This window comes from Littorina saxatilis, linkage group LG11 (genome assembly GCF_037325665.1).
Source record: "Littorina saxatilis isolate snail1 linkage group LG11, US_GU_Lsax_2.0, whole genome shotgun sequence".
In the NCBI taxonomy this organism is placed as follows: domain Eukaryota; kingdom Metazoa; phylum Mollusca; class Gastropoda; order Littorinimorpha; family Littorinidae; genus Littorina; species Littorina saxatilis.
Genome location: NC_090255.1, coordinates 22,354,120 through 22,363,899, shown reverse-complemented (window position 1 = coordinate 22,363,899; position 9,780 = coordinate 22,354,120). Strand labels below are relative to the sequence as shown.

General features: G+C 40.4%; 3 protein-coding genes across 22 annotated transcripts in view; 1 reads left to right on the top strand and 2 right to left on the bottom strand.

The window, feature by feature from the left end:
- The window catches only part of LOC138980027 (zinc finger protein 706-like), an 11,192-nt gene extending 9,871 nt beyond the window's left edge, over positions 1 to 1,321 (bottom strand). The window contains exon 1 of one of the 3 annotated variants that reach the window (XM_070352821.1): positions 1,164 to 1,321. The gene's annotated coding sequence lies outside the window, so the exon portion shown is untranslated. Of the gene's footprint in view, positions 1 to 1,142 lie in introns of all 3 variants that reach the window. The other 2 variants (XM_070352820.1, XM_070352822.1) reach the window with 2 other exon arrangements.
- Positions 1 to 9,780, top strand: part of LOC138980018 (cytochrome P450 2F5-like) — a 426,282-nt gene that overhangs the window by 150,294 nt on the left and 266,208 nt on the right. The gene's annotated exons all lie outside the window — the stretch shown is intronic.
- The window catches only part of LOC138980016 (uncharacterized), a 38,370-nt gene continuing 32,580 nt past the window's right edge, over positions 3,991 to 9,780 (bottom strand). For all 17 annotated transcript variants that reach the window (XM_070352790.1, XM_070352787.1, XM_070352788.1 and 14 more), the window contains one exon: positions 3,991 to 9,557. In XM_070352790.1, coding sequence (XP_070208891.1) covers positions 8,714 to 9,557 — 844 coding nt within the window. In that variant the 3' untranslated portion in view covers positions 3,991 to 8,713. The remainder of the gene's footprint in view (positions 9,558 to 9,780) is intronic.

Below are 9,780 nucleotides of genomic sequence, written 5' to 3'. Positions count from 1 at the left end.
ATATAACTTTTTATGATCAGTGGCCTGAGACTTGTATAATTGGGATTTGATCATTTTGTTTGGATCATACCTCGTATAGTGCAATATTTGGCGCAAAGCTGATATATAGTGCACTTATATTGCTATCTTATAGTTATAGACGTCTTATTCTTACTTCTTAAAAATCTGCTAATAAGTGAGAGCGATTGCAGAATAGTCAATAGGGGTGCCAAGCCCAATTAAGTACTAGCTATAAAAGTAGGGGCCAAAAAAGTATAAGTATAACATTTACAGGGAGAAAGCTCATAAAGCACTTAGCCTTATACAATTCACGTTTCAGTATTGCAAATAATCATTTATCATAATATCAAGCACACACAGGAAAGAATAGAGGTAGTGTGTTGACAGTAGCATGGCACAACACACCTAACAGCTATTTAAAACCTCTCTCCATGATCCATCTCACAACTGAGTAAAACTAAAAAAGCTAAACATCTGTGGATGTTGTGTGCTAGTGTACAGGCAGTTCTACTGTGAACAAGGCTTGCAAAAGGTTACATGCCTTGCCAGGACGTGACACTATTTTCCCCTGCTTCCCATCCCAATCTGGGCTATAAAAGTATAAATCAAAGGATGTGACAGCCTGCACTGACCAGAAGTGAATAGGATTTGGAACCTCATAAAGTACAGATCCTAATGCATTGTTTTACATAAATTGTCATTTTTTATTGAGTGTTGAATTTGACCAACTGTCACATTGTTTCTAGCTTTGGCACTAATCCCCCCCTTCTTCCGGTGTGACAATTTCTCTGTGTGAAGCAATCCTTTGCCTGTCATCACAACCATCACCACGCCACTATAGGCTACCCCCCCGCCTGCATCAGAATGAGTAAAGGAGTTTGACTGAAAATGAAATCTTACAATCTTGAAATTATAAGACCTCACTGACCAAAGGCAAAACCACGTAAGGCATACGATCAAAAACTCTGTGACGCCTCACAGTCACACAAACTCTAGTCTAGAGACGATCCAACTTGCAACAGGGGGACCTGCTTATAAAAGAGGGCAAGACAATGGGCTGTCATGTCAATCACTGTCACTGGGCCATCGGAAATCTACACCCACGACAAATTTCAACAGAGAGAGAGAGACAAACACACAACCTTGTGTTGTTGTGTACTCACGGCCAAATTCGGCAGTCTTCACCCAAACAGCAGACGGAACGGAGTATGTGCGGCAAGCGACTAGCCCGCTAATCGTAGTGCGAGCGCTGAAGCAAGATTCCTGTGTTGCACACGACCCTAAACCGGATATTTCTTGTCTTCGCAATAAGCTAAAGCTAACCCTTTTATTTTTATCTGAGTTTTTGTTGTTGATATATTTGGCCATTCACTTCAAAAATCAATAAGTTAGCGTGATATTGAATGTGTTGCTTTGTCTATGGTTGAAAGGAACATCTTTGTTATTTAGTTTATTCTTGATTTTGCAACGAGCAGCAACTTATCCGTTTTGGATTTAAAGGCACAGTAAGCCTCCCGTAAACCATCACAGAGCTCCCCGAGCGTCTAAATACAGTACAAGCATACTTCCATTTGAACGCTCACCGAACGGGAACATCCTGGCTGCTTTCTGTCGAGCGTGAGACATTTTCAAAGAATTTATTTTCGTAGACTTGTTCCGTTAACAACAACGGCGCCTCGTTTTTGCGCTAGACCTAACTTTTAAAATCTAAATAATAAATTGACAGCTTGTTACACAAACATTCTTTAATCATAAAAGAATTCGTTTTTTCATCAAGACAAGATCAGAACAATTCGAAGTTGTGAAAGTTTAAAAAAAGAAAAGCCCGGAAGCAGGGTCACGCAAGGGTCGTAGCAGACGACGGCCGGTTTATCAGTGCAAATCGCCGTTCCTCTCAACAGTCAAAAGCCATCGCTAGAGTTCTTGTGAACCACAGCCGTTGTTTCGTGCATAAAAAAAACGTGCTATTGTAGATAAGCTCACGTCGAGTCGCATTCAAATGACTAACTATGACGACTACATTGTGAAAAGGGAAAACTGGATCACACGGGTTCACGATGGCTCAGGGGTAAGATAAACCACGCAAAAATAAATTCTTTGAAAATTGTTCGCTCTTTACGGAGGGCACCTAGGATGTTCTCAATTGGTGAGTGTTTAAATGAAATGGTGTTTGTACTGTGTGTAAAAGCCTGACCGTATCTGTGATGGTTTACGGGAGGCTTACTCTGCCTTTAATAAAAAAGCTAACCCTTATTTTTGTGTTCATGTTACTCTTGAGAATAACCAAATGAGAATAAATGTTGAGTTCCGTACCTTATTTTGTGTCCCTGGGGTGTGGTGGAATATGGCAAGGAGGGGAGCTGACAACAAACACAAAGCCACAACAAAAAGCCAATGACAGGTAGAAAAGAGAGGGATTAAAGAGTTGGGAGATGGGAAACAATCACCCCCCCTCCTGTTTAAATGGTCACCATTTCTTTCTGCCTCACCAGTTCCCTGTATTTTTTTGCTCCTTTTATTGGAGGACAGTAAAGACAGCCACAGTATACAGAAGTTTGCAGTGAATTCCACTTCCATCAGTCTACATGACTTCTGCTGGCCGTGGCACCATCATCATACTAGTTTGGAATGCCACATTGACTTGTATGTCACACACTTTATCAATTTCCTTTTTATGACCTGAACTGGCAATCTATTTGGCTCTTCCTTATCAGACAACTGTCTCTCTCTAATTGGTTCTTAATTACTGTATTCCCCCTCAAGGCCAAAATAAGAATTGACCTGTGCCATTATAAAACTAAAAGCGTTTGCGGAACCGCAAAATTTATTTATTGTATCTTTTCAGGGAGCATGTGTGTGTGTATTTGTGTAAGTGGATAAAGGTATGAAAACACTTACTTAGGCCAAAAAAAAAATAGGTGTGGTTACGGTAACATAGCCAAAAAACCTAGGGTAGGTAGGTAGGCAATCACTTTTCTTTTTTTTAACTTTTTTTTCTAATGTGTACAAATTAAACCTACTTGACAGGGAAATAAGTGTGCGACTCGGGCGCTTTCGCTTTCATTGCGTTTTTTGCACTCGTTTTTTTGTTTTTTGTTTTGACAAATGGAATAAAAAGTTATAGGATCGGCCCCTAAAAATAGGGTAGGTCGGGTTACCGTAACCACACCTATTTTTTTTTAGGCCTTACCCCTCAACGAAGCATTTCTGCAATACTTGGAAACCAGCCCTTGCTAAAAGAAGACATGTTGATGCAAGCGAGTTTGTTTGTTTGTTTGCTTAACGCCCAGTCCACCAGAAAGGGTGATATCAGGGCGGTGCTGCTTTGACATTTAACGTGCGCCACACACAAGACAGAAGTCGCAGCACAGGCTTCATGTCTCACCCAGTCACATTATTCTGACACCGGACCAACCAGTCCTAGCACTAACCCCATAATGCCAGACGCCAGGCGGAGCAGCCACTAGATTGCCAATTTTAAAGTCTTAGGTATGACCCGGCCGGGGTTCGAACCCACGACCTCCCGCTCACTGGGCGGACGCCTTACCACTAGGCCAACCGTGTTGCGGTGATGCAAGCGAGTAATCAAGGAGGCATGATCGTTTTGGGTGTTCAGTCCATGACGGCGCGAAGCAGTCATCTGTTTGAGAGGATATGTGTGGTCTGCATTTACATGATGGTGTGTGAATATTTCAGATTTAAAGTTAAGTATGCTGTGCTTGAAAGGTCTTGCTCTTGTTTATTATCTTGTGTAGCTGAAGTATTTCGTTTTTTTAAATCTCATCAAATGTCGAAGTTTACCACATTACGCTGCAGCACACACACAGTTTTCATAGTTGTAAGCCCCCCAAAAGGGTTGTGCAAGATGAATTGTAACCTATTTTGTCAAGAAATAGGAAGCCAAGAATAAAGTCTTTGCAAGCACACACAGCCAAACACGCATAGACATATGCACGCACTCTCACTCGCACAAATAGGGGAAGAAAATAAGACACATTTTCAATTTATTTCCATACTAGTGTAAACTGCGATGCAATATACCACAGAAAAAAAGAGGCCTTTATACAATGCAAAACACGAAAATGAAGCATTTAGAGCAGAATTCCCATGGCGTGAAACATTATACAGTGAACATCAAGTAGATAAAATGGTGACAAGCTTACAACATTTTGTCTGAAAAAGGTACACAGATCAAATTCTTAAAAGCTTCCTTCCACATTACCTTATCTATTTGACTGCCAAACTCTACTGTTGTTACCTTCTCAAAATGTACTGTTTTCTGGTGAACAAATATTCAAAAGTCTTATAAAACCAGTTCTCAGCTTTTTGTTAAAAAAAAACCACCGACCCACCACAAAGTTAAGAAAAATGGAAATCATAAGATCAGATATGTGTAAACAAATATGAACCATTGCAACAATTTCATAAGGAATAAATAGGAATATAAAAGAAAGGAGTATGGGATACTCTTCACAATCTCATTATTGAATCATAGCAAGAAACACCAGGTTTGTAAATTTCATACTTCAAACCTAGAGGATAAAATTCATGGGTGCCTTAAAAAAAATCTCAGTTCTTTAGTTAGGAGGTGGATATGTCAGGTAAACAAATCCAATGCTAGGCATAAAAAATAGTAACTGCTTGCTCAAAATACAATGTAGAAAGTAGTACAATAATATTAAATCCTCTAACATATTACAGTGAATTCTTACAGGCATGCATAATTTGCAAGCCTATATGTTACCATTCATGATTATCATACATTCAATTTGTTTACTAAGAGTATTGTGAAAGAAAATTGGTCAAATCCTTTTACAAAAATTCAGTGTAGAACATGCAAGTGTATTCTCTGCTCTTCATGCGTCAACATACATTATAAGAATTGGAAATATACTTCAACAATTGAAGTGAATGCTTCATATCAAAACCAACCTGCAAAAAATATCTGGCTCTATTTTACTGATTTATTTTTTAATGACGAGTGACTGTTATACATAATAACGCATAGAATATAATGCTCAACAAAATGACACTGTATGAAAAATATTCCTCAGTTATTGGCTATCACCCCCAATGAAAATCTGACATTTAATTAAATTACCCCACATATAAAATATCTGAAAAAAAGGCCTAAATACACTAGTTCACTGCTTCTCAGAAAGAGAGAGAAAGAGAGAGTGAGAATTTTTGATCTTAACTCCAAACTTATCAGCAGTCTTGCTCATACACCAATATATGATCGAACCAGACATATTAGACTATAACGTTTGGTTAGCGTACAGGAAGAACAATAAATCGCTGGAAGCAAAGGGTATGCTTCTATGCCCTATCAAGAAGAGAAACTTATTAGGCGACACCAACATATGGAGAGGAGAGAGTAGAACGCTACACGACAGATCCAGCGACATTTTCGTGAGAAAGAGAGAGCAGGCACGAAACATTTAAACAATTAAAATAAACCTGAAAGCATATTTTCTGAAAAAAGTGATACACAATGTTGGTGTCTGGCGATCTCAAGAATACTCTGAGCTTTGAAAATGAAAAAAATTAACCAGAAAATCCCATGCCTCGAGAAAAGTAAAGCAAGTAAAGCTGCTGGAGACAGAGACATGTATATGGATCAGCAGGATCTATGTCTAACTGGGCCATGGGATATGAAAGGAAGCACCAAATCCATGAAGAGAAAATAACAAAAACCATGTTTTAACAGCACAGATATATATGGAAGCTAGATTTCCCCAATATGTACACCATTGTCGATTTGCGTACTAACGTGTTATGCGCTCATGACTGTTTATCATGCGCGCGGTACTGTACATCTTTGTGTAGATTAACGGCCAAGTTTCAACATCGACATCGATTAAACAGAATGAAACTGATTAATTAATAATACACACAAATATGGCATACTACGGCTGGAGAGAAGCAGAAAATCATTCACAACTTAACTTTCCAGTTAACTACACAACCTCATTGCCGCCATTCTCTCTGGATGAACAATCTAGCAAAGCTATATTTCAATAATACCGATAGAAAACAACATTCACAAAAAGAGACAGCTAATTGAATAAATCTGTTGTTTACTTTGTAAACATACATTGAAATATTTTCAGTATAACAGTGTTTTCCTCACGCTAAACAGAATAAATAAAACCAACACATTTTAGGATGAACTTCCATGCTATGAGCTTCAAGAGTGTCGGATTATTGCTATGGCAATCCTCATACATTGCACGAGAATGAACCAAGCAAACCTTTACACTTAGTTACAGAATGGAAAAAGTGCTGCTGCCATTAGCCAATTAGCAAACAAGGACATAATTAAACTTCAATCAATGCTCTAAATTCTTTAACTACCCTACCCCCCCTCCCCCCGAAAAAAACACAAAAAAACTCATACAAAAACAAAAACATTTAACTTCAGAATTTTGTTCCCCAACTTAGCTCTGTAAAAGACAAAAAACTTCACACACCCCCCCCCCCCAACAACAAAAAAAGTAAGAAATTAAACCTGAATACATGTGCATTAATTTCTGTACAACACCAGACAATGCTTTAAAAAAAAATGACAGGGAGAAAAGCGAAACGATTTTATTATGACAAACTTGATTTAGTTTACAACAGGCACATGAAAACAATTCCGCTCAGAACAAATGGATAACAATTCTGACAGTCCAATTTCCTTACCAAAGACAAGATACACATCTACAATAAGATGGTGTGAGCTAAAAGACTGTCAATACATGTACACTTTAAGCACAAATTAAATACAGAATTAAACAAAAGAATCTTAACGGAATAATATTTACATCAGATTACATACATGTGCCTTCTCCAGCCTTCTGACAACATAAAACTATATAACAGTGGCGGCATAAAAAATATGTACACAAAACTGTCTGTACATTTATATACACAGCACTGTCTTTATGGTACACAGGGCTACCTTTATACAATGAAGGTAAAGTCTGTACAGAATTTCCTTGTCCTTCAACAAGTGTTCACAATACCACAAAACAGCTTTCTTTCTTTCTTTATTTGGTGTTTAACGTCGTTTTCAACCGTTCAAGGTTATATCGCGATGGGGAAAGGGGGGGGGGGGGGGGGGGGGGGATGGGATAGAGCTACTTGTTAATTGTTTCTTGTTCACAAAAGCACTAATCAAAAAATTGCTCCAGGGGCTTGCAACGTAGTACAATATATAACCTTACTGGGAGAAAGCAAGTTTCCAGTACAAAGGACTCAACATTTCTTACATACTGCTTGACTAAAAACAAAACAGCTGATTCCAAACAATTTGATCAAATGAATGAAAATAGCATTAACTCAAAAAAACAAGTCTTCTGGAGAATTAAAATCGTAACTAACTGTATGCTAATTTCTACGACCACCTACAGATTACTTCAGTTCTGATCACTGAAGAGCATTGTAAAATAAAATTAAAATAAAACAACAGCATCAAGATTGCTACCTTACCATCTCAGATGATCTGTATACAAAAAAACAAAAAAACAAAAAAACAAAAAAAACAAAAAAATTTGTTTGCAGCAAAGTCTGTAATTGATTCTTCAATCCATTTTTATTTCATTTGTACTTTGTGCCGTAGCAGAAAATCTGTAAACAGCAGTAAAGTAACAAAATAATGAATGTCTGTTAGGCCGACGTAGCTCACTTTGCTCTTCTCTCTGCCTTCTGTCAACCCCCCCCCCTCTCCCCCCTCCTTTCTGAGAATGTTCCAGTTGACAATGCATGTTTTTTCATGAACCCATACATTTTCCTGTCATGATCCTTAGTTTATAAAACTTCAAATTTCATAAAACTTTCACGTTTGATTAAACCTTCACCGGAAGGTGAAAGTCAACTGTGTTTTAGTTCATGTTATCCCCCTAAAAGAAAACAACATGTCACAACTGTTCTAGCTTTCTTCCTAAATGCATGTTATTTACAACAAATAAAAACATTGTTCCAATAAAAAACAAACAAAAAACAAAAAGTTGAAACTAAAAAAAAAGACACTCAAATCTAGGTTTTGATTTTCATGATTCAATTATAACTCAGCATCATTCTGTCTCTGCTCTGTACTGCAGAACATTCATCGCCTTCTCTCATTCTGCACTAAGTACAATTGTTGTCGTCAGCCGTGGACTGTTGTCTTATCAACAAGAATGAACAACAATGAAATCAGGAGCACCAAAAACACCACCCATAAAATCTTTCTTGGCCGTTACAACGAGAAAACTCTCTTCTCCTCTATAATGGTCACAGAATACACATCATGTACACGAATATTTACAAAAACTCAAACATGTGAGCTTATGATAAAAAATGACACAGAACTGCTTGATTCCATGTTTGTAAAAACCCTCAGATTCAATTTTTTTCCTTATAAACAAGAACAATCTTGTGTTCAATTCAACAAGATTCCATTTGAATAAAACAAGAACAATCTTTTAGAGAAAAAAACAACCACGAGTCCATCGTCTACTTATAAACAATCTCGTCGCATAGCGCTGCAGGATTCTGTGTTCATATAAACACAAACAGTCTTTAACTTTTTGCAGATTCCGCTCCTACCCTACCCAGCGTTTTGGAGGCACCCCATCCCTCCTTACCCCCAGCCCCCTTCCCAACCCCATCCAATATATGGTAAGAGTGGCAGCAACAACGTGGCACCCTCTTCAGCACAGCTCATCAAGGAATACAGGCCGCCACCTCATGTGTTGGGCTGGGGACTGTAGATGCGGCGATCATTCGCACTGGGGCCGCCTCTCTGTGCGTCTCGGTCAGAACCGCTGACGGGAACCCAGGCATCGCCGCCGAGGGAGGGAGAGCGGTGGAGGCCGGCGGCCATCCTCATCTCCATGGCCTTCTGGGCGGTGTACATGGCAGCCCCGCTCACCTGGTTGAGGTCGGCCATGTTGACTGTGCCGTACGTGGTCAGGGTGGGCATGCCTTGCAGTGAGCCGTCTGGCATCAGGGACAGGCGTGGGGGCCAGTTGAGGGCGGGAGGCCAGGCCTGGTGGGGGGCTCCTGCCCCTTGGGTTCCCACCACCGACTTGAAGTGCACGGGCTGTTCCATCACCCCTACGCCCACCCCCGTCTGCAGCTGGCGACCGGCGATGGCTGCGGCGGCCGAGGTGTACTTGGGCTGCTGGATCTCCACCATCTTGGAGGAGGTGGAGAAGTGGGAGGAGGGCACCACCAGGGGCTGGGGGGTCTTGGCCCCGTTGCCCCCCTCCTGGTGCTGGCTCGACACGTCCACCTTCCCCCCGGCCATCTGCTGCTGCAGCTGCTGGATCTGCACGGGCGTCATGCTGTTGAGATTCATGCCCATGGCGAAGTGCTGCTGCTGCTGTTGCTGCTGCTGTTGTTGTTGCTGCTGCTGCTGGTGTTGCTGCTGCAGGGATTCCAACGTCTGGTTGCCGTTTCCCATGGAGTGGGGGGTCTGCATTCCACCGTCGGTGGAGGTGGAGGCCTGACCCATGCTGCCCCCCTCGCGCATCGCCATGGCGCTCACTGCCTCGTTGCGAGGAAACACGATGTCGTTACGCATGCCACTGTGGAAAGAGAAATAGGAAAATGAGAAAAAAAAGTATTTATAACAGGGAATCAAGACAAAAAGTGATCAAATGTTTGACAGGAAGAATGTATGAATTTTTAGTTTCACAAAGTTCAAGCAAAGAAATGGGAATTTCATAAAAGATATATGGCAAAGGTTGATGCGGAGAATGTTTATGGCTGGGGATTCAGATTGTCCCAACGTATTCTCCTGACGTGTTC